This window comes from Eubalaena glacialis, chromosome 15, assembly GCF_028564815.1.
Source record: "Eubalaena glacialis isolate mEubGla1 chromosome 15, mEubGla1.1.hap2.+ XY, whole genome shotgun sequence".
Lineage (NCBI taxonomy): Eukaryota > Metazoa > Chordata > Mammalia > Artiodactyla > Balaenidae > Eubalaena > Eubalaena glacialis.
Window position 1 is genome coordinate 53,531,050 of NC_083730.1, and position 12,918 is coordinate 53,543,967.

Below are 12,918 nucleotides of genomic sequence, written 5' to 3' on the forward strand. Positions count from 1 at the left end.
TGGGTTTTCTTTCTTTCTCACATCTATTAGAGATGAGATATGTGTCTCTTCTATCCTGCCTCACTTATTATTCGGGGACCTGGGTGGCCTATATTTCTTTTTCTTTTTTCTTTTTTGGACTATATTTCTTAGTACTGACTTCTCTGTTCTGTGCCATGCCTGCCATCTGTCTCCTAAGGCTCACTTAACTGCACATCCAGCCTTGGTCCTCCCAGGGGAGGGGTGAGGCGCCCGAGGGTACCACCACTCGAAAGTTCCAGACGTTGGGACCCAAGCTGCCTTACTCTAAATCAGGGGTCAGCAAACAAGAGCCAGAAAGTAAATGTTTTAGGCTCTGTGGGCCATGCAGTCTCTGTCACAACTATTCAAATCTGCTGTTGTAGCGGGAAAGCAGCCATGACAACGTAAACGGATGGGTGTGGCTGTGTGCCAATAAAATGCTATTTTCAGCAACAGGCAGCAGGTGGGATTTGGCCCGCGGGCCCTTGTTTGCTGCCTCCCGGCTCTAAGCTATCCTCTCTGAGAAACGGTGTCATCACAGGGTTCTTGGGTCTAAGTAATATTAGAGCTGGACAAGGGAGTGTGGCCCTCTGTGAGTCAGGGAGACAGTAAGGAATGAAGGAGAAAGGTCTAAGAATAGGAGGAAGCAGCGAGAAAAGGGAGTAAGACACTTTGAGGACCATATTCACCAGGAATGGACCAAAAAGATGAAATTAGGCGTCTTCTATAAGTAGGAAGTTAATGTATGCAGAAGTCCTTTTGAATTGTAAAGCAAATACTGATTTTACAGTTATAAGGTGTGTTACTGTTTTAGGCAGTGCCAATCAATAGTCAACACATCAACTTTGGTATCTTGGTCAGGTGTTATTTTCATGTTTGGAAACTGCTTTGAGGTCACTAGGTGTCAGTATAATGCAGAGAATTTTTAAGAATTCAGCTCAAGGATCCCGCCAGGCTCCCATGAACAGATAAACTGAGTGTTTTCAGGGAGCAGATGTTCCCTCAATAATGCATTCTCTATTTGAAAAACAAATGTTATAATTTAATTAGCCTTCCTCTCAATAACAACAGTTTTATGATTCATGCCAACAGACTATTGTTAGCTTCTTGTAAAATGCTTTATTCATCAGGGTTCTTAGGGACAGTAGAGCGTGCACAAGCAGAAAAGAAAAAGTACACGATGCAAACAAGATGCAACATTTGTGCTTATAACTCACGTAGGAAAAATTGCATATCACCACTATTTTCAAAGCAGACCCTGTAGCAAATGGTCCTTCAATAGAGTACAGCCTGCAGTCTTTCCCCCAAGGAGTTCCTGTGAGATCCCTCCTACACACACACACACACACACACACACACACACACACACCCCTCCTGGCTCAGCCCTCACACCACAGAGGCTCGAGATTCTTTCAGGACCTCCTCAGGATTTAATCCCATCTTGCCTCCTTTGATGGCACGTAGAACAATGTAAGAATAAACCAGCACAGAAGGCCCAGATGGTGCCACCTTATGAATTAAAGGTGGAGAGGAGGTGCCTTAATAGATGTGCCTCGTTTGTTCCTAATGAGCAGGCTGTTGGGTGTCTCAGAATCATGCAGTGTTAGAGCTGCCAAAGAGCGTCTCAGTCAGCTCAGGCTGCTGTCACAAAAGACCACGGACTGGGTAGCTTAAACAGCAGACATTTATTTCTCACAGTTCTGGAGGCTGGGAAGTCCAAGATCAGGGTGCCAGTGTGGTTGGTTTCTGTTGAGGGTTTCTTGTGGGTTTATAGATGTCTGCTTTGTTCCTGTATTTTTACATGGTGGTAGTGTGTGTGTGTGGGAGAGAGAGAGGGGGAGAGAGGAGGCATGCTCTCTTGTGTCTCTTCTTACAAGGGCACTAATCCCATCATGAGGGCTCCATCCTCATGACCTGATTACCTCCCAAGGGCCCCGCCTCCAAATACCATCATACTAGGGATTAGGGTTTCAACATATGAATCTTGGGAGGACATAAACATGCAGATCATAGCAGAGAATGAGTCAGTATAACGTCTCTGGAAGGCAATTTTGTAACCAGTTACAAACTTTAACGTGTGTGTCTTTGAACAGCAATTCCACTTCAGGAAATGTATCCTGAATATTGTGAAAACATCATAAATATGAGCAGAGGATATATTCAAGGATAATCATTACTGTGTTAGAATAGTAAAAACCTAGGATAAGCTTAAATGTCCAGCAGTAGCCTGGTATTCAAGTATTAATAAATTGGGGATGACTTTTTTGACATGGAAAGATGTTAAGCAGGTTATAAAACAACCTGTGCAATTGGATCTCATTTTTGTTGAAATGTTCATATATGTGCATATGGATGCTGTTTGGAAGGAGATGTAACAAGGTATTAACAGTGGTTATCTTTGGGTAGTAGGATTGTAATTGTAATGTTTTTCTTGATAATCTGTGTTTTCAAAATTTTCTAACATGGAAGGTACCACTTTTTAATAAGAAAAAGAGATAAATTATTATAGGAAACAAAATAACTGCCTCCATTTCAAGTTTCTAAGTTCATGTCTATTGAAGAAAAACATGTTTGTTTTTTAATGCAGTTGGTTTTTTGTTGTCACAGTTATAGGTTACACCATGATCGTTACAAATGTTTATTGAATTTGAAATTCTTAGGATTCTCGCATTGGGGCCATTTCAAACAGGCAGATGGCAGGATATGGAACTTTTTGCTTGCATCCCTGCCTTTGACAACTGAGTAACTGTAAGCACCAGCAATTCTGTTCAGGGCAAAGTCTCTGAAGCGCTTGAGAAAAGCAGAGGAAGAAATGTGAATTAGGGTCATGACTGCAGTTTCCTGATGTATCTTGCTGCTTTGTACCAAACTAGCAAGAGAAGGGAAAACTTTTTTTTTAAGTTACAAAAATAATACATGGTGATTCATTCAGCAAGTATTTGAGTGCCTACTGTATATGCCAGGTATTGTGTTAGGTGTAAGCGGTGCATAATGAACAAAACAGACAAAAATCCTTGCCCTCGTAGAGCTACATTCTAATTGATGCAGACAGACAAGAAACAACTAAAAATGTAAGTGGATGATGTAATAGGTGTAGAGAAAAATAGAGCTGGGTAAGTGGATAATGTGTATGTGTGTGTGCCTGAGTGTGGGCCAGTGGATGGGGGGGGGTTGTTATTTTATATAGGGTGGGTAAGAAGGACTCATGGTTAAGATGACTTTTGAGCAGAGATTTGAATACGTGAAGGAGTGAACCATGCAGGTATCCGGAGGGGGAGGGCTCCAGGCTGAAGAATGTTTGATGATCAACAGTGAGGTCAAAAGCAGTTTTATTCCACTTGTAAATGGAAACATCACCGTAGATATCTTTAAATACCTAAACAACAATAATAATAAATAATAAAAAGTGTAGTCAAGTAGTACATATGTAGCCTCCAGAAAGGTACCAATTTATATCCCACAGCAGTATATGAAGGCATTAATTTTATGACCCCCTATATAAGATACCATTTTTTAAAAATTGCTAGTTTCTTGGGCAAAACTTGGTATATCATTGTTTTATTTTAAAGTTCTTTTAGTATTAGGGCAGTTGAATAACTTTTCACATGTTTATTGCCATTTGTGTTTCTTGTGTGTGTGTATGTGTATGAGAGAGAGAGACACACACACACACACATACATAGACAGACAGGAAAAGGAGAGAGAAAATTACCTCTTTCTGTCCTTTGAATGTTTTTCTTTTTTCTTTTGGGGAGTTGGTTTTTTTCTTATTGATTTGTAAACACTCATTATACATCAAGGATATTAAACTCCAACCTGTTTTATATGTTGCCAATGTTTTTCCTGGTTTGCTAATCATCTTTTCATTTTCTTTATGGTGTTTTGGCCAACTTATGTAGGTGGATCTGTCAATCTTTCCTAGTGGCATCTGAACTTGGAGTTATGTGTGGATAAGCCAGAAGGAGAACATTTATTGAGTGTTGTTGTTTTCAATGTGCCACGTGCTACCCCAAGTGCTGCGTATTCATTCTTTTAGCTAATTGGCTCAATAGCCTTCTGAGCATTATTATCCCCATTTTATAAATGTAAAACTGAGCTCTCACTGCAAACTAGCTTTAGAGTTGGGATATAAATCAACTAGCTTTAGAGTTGGATATAAATCTGCTAAATAGGAAGGTTTGCCTGACCACGTTCTTTCTACTACACAGAGCCTCCTGCTCTGTACTTGTGCATCCTTCCTACTCCCACCTCTAGATGACCTAGATGACCCCTAGATGATCCCAGCCCTAGATGCCCTGACCTAGAAGAAAGGGCACAGCCCAGGGACATGTGTGAAGTTTGTCCATCCCTTAGAGCTGTTGGTTAAAGTTTTCAGCTAACTTCTGGAACATTCCTTGGGAGTGAAGAGAGCTAATTATAATTTCCAAAGATTTGAGCAACCATGTGAATGTTATAAGATTATACTCTCCAGTGCCCAGAACCAGGTACAATTTCCATCACTTATTGCTATATCTCCTGAGGAAAGAATCCTCAGTTTTAGCAGACCTAACTAGGATGTAAAAATTAGTTTCCTTTCTTTCTGAAGAAAGGATTTTAAAGAAATACTTCAAGAGATGGCAAAAACACAAAGAAGCACCACCCTTGTAGCTGGTCCTCACCTTGTCTCCACACTGCCTGGAAGAGTATGGAAAATTCAGTCATCATGAATTTTATCTGCCCCGGTAGCTGTTGAAAGGTCTGACCCCTCCATGTTGTAAGATCACACTTACAGTCGTGGAAACCCTGGAAGCCAGAGGTCCAAATTCTAATTCCTCGAGCAGCCTGTGTATATTTTTTCTGGTTGAAGTTCTTCCTTTTTTTTTTTTTTTTTAACAACAAAAAGAAACTTATGCTTTATTGAGAGAAAAATTCTACTCTAGTAGTAAGATATAGAGGAAAATTTAGTCAGACCTTGTGCTATGCTCCGTACTTACAGAGATGGAAATTTTTTTTTTTTTTTTTGCTTAAAATAACACAGATTTGTTATCTTACAGTTCTGGAATTCAGAAGTCCAAAATGGTTTCACTGGGATAAAAAGTCTTTGGCTGTAAAGAATTTGTTACAATTAGGAAATTTTTCCCACATATTTTATGTTACAAAACTTCGCAGTACATCTTAAGTTTTCAAAGTTCCCAATTCCTTTTCAGAAATTTTTCCCCAGAAAAATTTATATTTATGCATATCTTCTAATTTTGCCTAAACTTTCTTTTTGAAGTTATTTCTTTGTATTTTAGGGCGGAAGGGTTAAAATACAAGAGGTTCCATAGCGCTGTTTTCTTTCCCTCACGTCCATGGCCATTCAGATACCCTGACGTGTCCTGAAGTATGTACACGAGTAGGCAGGAGTTTTCTTTGTTTAGGAGTGGGTGGAGCACGCATGTCTGGGGCCTCACTGACCTTCCATTCTGAAGTGTCGGGCTTGCCGCAGCTGGGCCAGCCGCTGTTTCACCCTGCACATGCCTTCCTTCTTTCCTCATCGTCCTCCCCACAGTACATGCTCTGGGCTTCCTTCTAGGGCACAGCAGGCTATGGGACTTGGCCCTTAATGTCTAACGGGAAAGCCTTTTCCTACAAGAGTAGCAATTGGTCGGTATTAGCTTGGCCCGTTAGGATGGAGGCTGGCATTTCCATTCTTTGTTCACCTTTTGGTTGGAAGTACAGATGTCTGTGATCGCAGCAGGACTAGTAATAGCAGAATATTTCTCAGATAACTAGCTGCTTGAGCTGCTACCAGAGCAAAATCATGTTGTGTTTGCAGCTTATTTATTTATATATCATTGTCTCACGTTAGATTTTTATGAGATCCTTGAGGGTAAAGTATGAGAGGCGGTTAAAAGCAAGGTTTTAAGTCAGACAGGCCTGAATTCAAATTGTAGCTTTGCCATTACCAGCTTTTCTGACCGTAGACAAATTACTTAAACTCTTTGTGCCTCGGTTTCCTCATCTGCACAGTGGGGGTAATAATAATAATAATAATGATGCTTTCCTCGTGAGATTGTTGTGCAGATTTTATTTTATTATTATTTTTTATTTATCTATTTTTAGATAAATATTTTTTGGCCACGCTGCACGGCTTGCAGGATCTCAGTTCCCCCACCAGAGATTGAACCCAGGCCACAGCAGTGAAAGCCTGGAATCCTAACCACTAGGCAACCAGGGAACTCCCACAGATTTTTAAAAGATTACAGTGTAGAAAACATTTAGCACAGTGCCTGGTTTGTAGCAAGGGCTCAAAAAATGTATTGGTGATGCTGCTGGGTTTTTTTTTGTGGTTTGTTTGTTTTTTTAATTAATTAATTTATTTTTGGCTGTGTTGGGTCTTTGTTGCTGCGTGCGGGCTTTCTCTAGTTGCGGAGAGCGGGGGCTACTCTTCGTTGTGGTGCGCGGGCTTCTCATTGTGGTGGCTTCTCTTGTTGTGGAGCACCGGCTCTAGGCGCGCGGGCTTCAGTAGTTGTGGCTCACGGGCTCTAGCGCGCAGGCTCAGTAGTTGTGGCGCACGGGTTTAGTTGCTCCGCGGCATGTGGGATCTTCCCGGACCAGGGCTTGAACTCGTGTCCCCTGCATTGTCAGGTGGATTCTTAACCACTGTGCCACCAGGGAAGTCCCTGATGCTGCTGTTAATATTAACTCTGGCACTGTGAGCACCTTGCAAGTTGCTGTGAGTTTGGCTGAATGACTATATACAGGAAGTAGGGTTTGAAGGCCTTATCTGAGACTAGAAACATTTTCATGCCCTGTTCCCTGGGAAGTTGTACAAAAGCAGGTCTGATGATAGAGTGCCTGCCCATGTTAATAAAATTAACAAAGAACACTTCTTGAACAGGCTCCATCCCAGGAGAGCAGTTCATTGAGTTACTTGGGATTATTATGTTATATCCTGCTGGAATGGCTTCATTAATTTATATTTATTTTAGAATAACTCTGGGAGCTTGAATTAGCGAGCCGAATGCATTTGTAACTGATGGGGGAAGGAAGTGGCACCCTCAGTGATGTGTACTCTATGGAAAGACTGGGATTTTGCTTTTTAAAACTTTATTTCAACATAACTATACTTACAGAAATACACTCATATTGGTTATTAGAATGCAATTTAACTTATCCTACACAATTTGGACCAAAAAACTTGCTACATGGTTTGTTTTAAAAAAGAAAGAAAAAGCATTTGCAATCTGGTTTATTTTTCATCTATTACAAATGTGTATAAAAGACCTACCATGAAATGCTGCTAAAGCAAACAGCATGAACCTTGAGAAATTAAACTTTGGTTTGTCTCTGAAAAATAACACGTATTGCACTGTAAAAGTTTATAAAATTGGTGCCACAAAACATTGTTGTAATGTTTCAATGCCAGTTCACAAAGTTCAATAACTAATGGATGTTGATAAGGTTGGGGAGAGCCTATGTGTATGTATGAAAATATAAAAGCTATCCGATCTAGTTAATATTGCATGCAGATCACAAGTTTACTCAAACCAAGATTCAGATAATTTCTTAAATCTGAATTAACACTACCGGTCCAGTTCATCTGCTGTCAACAAGGAAACTGCACAGTAGCTGTTTTTCTGATTTGTGCAAAAAAGAAAATGAAGTTTCTTCCCCCAGGTTTTCAGTCTAGAACTGAAACTACAGGAAAGGTATTCTGAGGAGAGCAAGATTCTAAACTGTGTTGAAAAAGCAGTTCTTGGGACTGCCTGTCCAGTGGTTAGGACGCCATGCTTTCACTGCCAGGGGCCCGAGTTTGATCCCTGGTAAGGGAACTAAGATCCTGCAAGCCACGCAGTGTGGCCAAAAAAAAGAAAAAGAAAAAGAAAAAGAAAAAGCAGTTCTTGGTGTGGCCACAAGGGAATCAAAGAAATGTGCCCTTGAGAAGTCCTTGGAGATTCCCTAAACTGGCATCCCAGGTTAACGGTTGAGGCTCAGCACGTGGCCACCCAGCTCAAGTTCAGGCACTCTTTTCAATTCCATCCGTTCACACTGTGGTTCCTTTTGTTGTGGTTCTCTGGAGCTGTTTGGTACCTTGCCTAGGTAAATAGCCTTTAAAAATTTTTTTAAATAATTTGGCATGTGTTCAAAGCCTCCGGCAACTTAAATTCCAAAGAATAACATTCACTGCTTCTTAAAAAAAAAATCAGATCTGTTCTTTCTCCCAACCTGCAGGAAACCTTTTCCATCTCCAGCTCGTCTGTGCCCGATTGTGGGATCAGTAACGCCACGTCGTTGGCTGAGTGATGGACTGTAGGCAGGATGGCTTGGTCAGCTTCCGTCCCTCTCAATGATACAGAGCGAATCATGCTTCACAAGTCACCTGGGGATGTTTAGACAACCATGAGTGCTGTATTTGGTGTATGGGAGGGTCATACCTTCCAGCGAGGTCTTTTGGACATAAAGTGACAGAAATCTATGGCCTCTTTCCCTTTTACAGATCTGATGTTTTGACATGGCTTCCTGCTTCAGTGCTGTTTGTGGGTATCATCTATGCTGGTTCCAGAGCACTGTCCAGACTGGTAAGTGTTAGAGGTTTTGGGGGGGACAGTCCCTTTCCCTTCTTCCCCTTTGCCTTTAACTTGTTGCGCCTTGGATCAATAGGGGACAAAGCAACAGCTTTAATGATGGTACAGCTAGATTGAAGAACAAGTCTTGGGGCTCAGCCAATGTGGCGCGCTCCCACTCCCTGAATTGAAGATAACCAGATAACAGGGAAGGACCGACTTGTTTTACAGGATGGAGAGCTGCAGATGGAGACGCAGGAAACCGGAGTAGTGATACTTGTGGAGCTTGCTCTGCGTGGATACATCCCGTCCTTGGGAGCAGGGAGGGTGGGCTCAGTCTGCTCCTTGCTTCCAGGGACCGTGACCCTGCCCATCAGTAACACGGCCTGGGTGGGCTGGGCTTAGTCGTGGGTTCGCATGCTTGGCACGGAATTGATGCCCAGTACACGGGGACACTAGTGAAACGTGTTCATTCTGTCCTCCCACCCAGACCCCAGGACTGAGCTCCTCAAAGGAGGGTACTGTGAGGAACAGATTTCTTCCAGTTATGTTATATATTATATGGAACTCCAAAAATTTAGTTATTTTGCCACCAAAGGAGAATCCATAAATATCAGCATTGACCAGAGTCTCAGAACGTGGCTTAAAAATCAGGAACTTCTTTTTTTCATATAGTTAAGGTTTTTGTTTTTTTTTTAATTGGGGTATAGTTGCTTTACAATGTTATATTAGTTTCTGCTGTACAATGAAGTGAATCAGCTATATGTATACATATATCCCCTCCCTCTTAGACCTCCCTCCCACCCCAACCCCCATCCCACCCACCTAGGTCACCACAGAGCACCAAGCTGAGCTCCCTGTGCTATACAGCAGGTTCCCACTAGCTATCTATTTTACACATGGTAGTGTTTATATGTCAATCCCAATCTCCCAATTCATCCCACTTCCCCCTCCCCCGCCGAGTCCACATGTCCATTCTCTACATCTGCATCTCTATTCCTGCCCTGCAAATAGGTTCATCTGTACCATTTTTCTAGATTCCACATATATGCGTTAATACACGATATTTGTTTTTCTCTTTCTGATTTACTTCACTCCGTGTGACAGACTCTAGGTCCATCCACGTCTCTGCAAATGACCCAATTTCGTTCCTTTTTATGGCTGAGTAATATTCCATTGTATATATGTACCACATCTTCTTTATCCATTCGTCTGTTGATGGAACTTTAGGTTGCTTCCATGTCCTGGCTATTGTAAATAGTGCTGCAATGAACATTGGGGTGCAGGTATCTTTTTGAATTATGGTTTTCTCAGGGTATATGCCCAGTAGTGGGATTGCTGGGTCATATGGTAGTTCTATTTTTAGTTTTTTAAGGAACCTCCATACTGTTCTCCATAGTGGCTGTATCAATTTACATTCCCACCAGCAGTGCAAGAGGGTTCCCTTTTCTCCACACCCGCTCCAGCATTTGTTGTTTGTAGATTTTTTGATGATGGCCATTCTGACTGGTATGAGGTGATACCTCATTGTAGTTTTGATTTGCATTTCTCTAATGATTAGTGATGTTGAGCATCTTTTCATGTGTTTGTTGGCCATCTGTATGTCTTTTTTGGAGAAACATCTATTTAGGTCTTCAGGAATGGTTTTATACTCTAATTGCTGTTTTTAATCTATCAGAAAATGATTGTATTCTAATGTTTGAAAAAATGCGAAATTTTCAAACAATTCAGTCTTTTAACGTAAAGTTTGTTGTTATGTTGGCCCCTTAGGCCTCAGATCTGAAAACAGTAAAAACAAAATCTGCCTCTCTGGATAACAATAGTATTGTTAGGACAACTCCAAAGCTGCAAAACAGTGGCTGAGAATTAACTGCGATAATTTCTAAATTAAATCGATAATTTCTAAATTAAATCATCATTTTTCTTTCATGATTCATAAGCTTGAGTAGATGGGATGATGTGTGCGATGGGGGAGAAAATAGCCTGGGTGACCTAAGAAGTGAGACACAGAGCACGTTGGTGCTGAGCCCAGAACAGGGGGCCAGGCTGGCTCTCAGCTGCTGCTCTTGATGCTGTCAGGCTCCTCCAAGTCCATGGTCTCACTTTACGGCCTCTGGCCTGCAGGGGGAGCTTCCTCTTCTATAGCAGAGTATAGGATTTGACTGGAAAACAAAAAAACAAAAAACAATCTATTGTTGTACAAAAGTTTTTGAAATTTTTTGTAGGCTCTGGATAGTTATGGATGCCAGGGTTTTGAAGTTTGAATAACTAAGGTGTTGTGCTAATAATGATAATAATTTTTTGTTTGTATAGTGCTTTTTCATGTGTTTCCGGAGTGATTTCCTTTGTATCTTTTCATGTGAGTCTCACAGTCACCTGATATGTGAGGCAGATGTTAATAACCTGGCAGAGGAAAACACTTAGGTGTGGGAAGTCTTGGTAACCTGTCTCTAGTCCCAGGTAATGGCAGCTCTTCTGACTCCCCACCTTTTGCCTTTTCAGATTTGTCTCTTTAGGATCAATGTATATGGATTTTAGAATGAGCCCAGGGTACAGTAGTCATGCATAAACTTGAGACTCTTGGTTGCAAGTGTTAGAAAGCTCACCAACTGGTCTAAGTAAAGGGAAATTTCCTGGTTCACATTAATGAAAAGTCATAGTGTAGAAACTGCTTCAGGCATGACTTGACCCAGAGGTTCCAATGACCTACTCAGAATCCAGCTTCTGTCTCTCTTTCAGTTCTGCTCTCTGTCTTTGCTTCATTTCACAGCCAGGCCCTCGCCTCATGGGTGTTGTTGACTTCAGGCTGACATCCTCACAATTTTAAGTCTAATGGAAAGACTGTCTTCCTTGTAGCTTCTGCATGAGTCTCACAATTCACTCTGATTGCATCAGTCAGGGCCACTGCCCATCCCAGGTCTAAAAGCTGGATGGATTTACATTGATTGACCAGTCCTGGATCATGACTTTTCTGAACCATTCACTGTGACTGGAGAGACTCAGAGCACTGTTTGGCCAGCCCTGGTTATACAGGATCCCCAGCTGGACCCACAGACTGAGAAAGGGTGAGGCAGATGTTTTATATTGGAGTGCTTTACCAAGGAAGGGATAAGGAGACTAGGTGGCCAAAAAACCCTCAAAAGTCCATTGTAAATGTCAATCTAGTACGTCTCAGGCAGATGGAGAGTTCTGTAACCTGGAACAATGCTTCTCAGAGTGTGGTCCACAGAAGGTGATAGCCTGTGAGCTCTTTGTTACCTGTCTGTAAGGAGATTGTGCCAGAATGAACATCACGCTTGGCACTAAACATGCTGATTAGTTTGAGCTGACATTTTTTTTTTCCATAGCAGGACTTTTTGAGGAAGGGAGCAGTGCACTGACTTATATTCTGTACGAGCTCCTTATCTTTTAGAGGGACCGCATTTGAGTGCCCCTGGCCTAGAGCACAGACTTCTCTCATAGGCAGAACGAAGCTGCTGCAATTCAAACTCTGAGCAAAGGGAAACAACCCCAAACCAAATATACCCGATTAGAGTGGGAGGAGGACAGAAAGGAGACACTTATTAATGTTTTTTTTAGTGAAATAACTCAACCCAGCATCTGTTCTTTGTTTTCTGAGTTTTTTGTTTTTACATAGTTGCTTAAAAATTTACAGAGTGGGTGAAACACGAGGCACTCGTACAGCTTGTGTTAGATGGAAAACCCGTGTCAGTATGCTGGTGCCAGGCTGGCAGTTTCATGAATCCACGAGGACCTGGGGGAAACATGCTCAGTTAAAATCCGTGGGTGTGTTGTTATGCAAAACACTTAGGAAGTTGCTCTGCTCCATAAAGGCCTCCTTTATCTGACAAGACTTTGAAGCTATTCTTCTGATGTGCAACTCCTGAGAGCAAGCTGATTTAACTCTGCAAAGGCGAGGTGGGGACAGTTCTTTATTGATTTTTCTACCTGGAACTCACAACCGAATGATAGAATTAAGGGAAGGAGATGATCCTTGTGGCTCTCCATTCAGCAAGTATTTATTGGGGAATCTACTTCTGGGGGCTTAATGAGGAATAAAACCTGCTTCCTGACCTTGAAGAGCTTCCAGGGGAATCCGTGAGAGACACACAACTCACCATGGGAACAGGCATCGTGAATAGTCAGCGTTATATATGTGTGCCGGGCACTTCCTATTGTCAACCCTCATGACATATGAAGTTGGACTTAATTACTCCCATTTACAGTTGAGGAAACTGAGATGCAAATTATTTGGCCAAGGTCACCAACTAGTAAACGTTAAAGCGGAGATGCAAACTCAAGCCTGTCCAAAGATAGTGGTTCATCTGCAGCGCTTACCCTCTTTCCTCCCTAAATCACAACAAGCGAAGGAGAGGAGCCCATCAGGATG

The 12,918-nt window shown here is 41.8% G+C and overlaps 1 protein-coding gene across 1 annotated transcript in view; it reads left to right on the top strand.

The window, feature by feature from the left end:
- TMEM241 (transmembrane protein 241) overlaps positions 1–12,918 on the top strand; it is a gene marked incomplete at its 5' end in the record, with an annotated part of 104,389 nt that overhangs the window by 14,683 nt on the left and 76,788 nt on the right. The window contains one exon of the mRNA XM_061169237.1: positions 8,462–8,543. Within this exon, the coding sequence (XP_061025220.1) occupies positions 8,462–8,543 (82 nt within the window). The remainder of the gene's footprint in view (positions 1–8,461; positions 8,544–12,918) is intronic.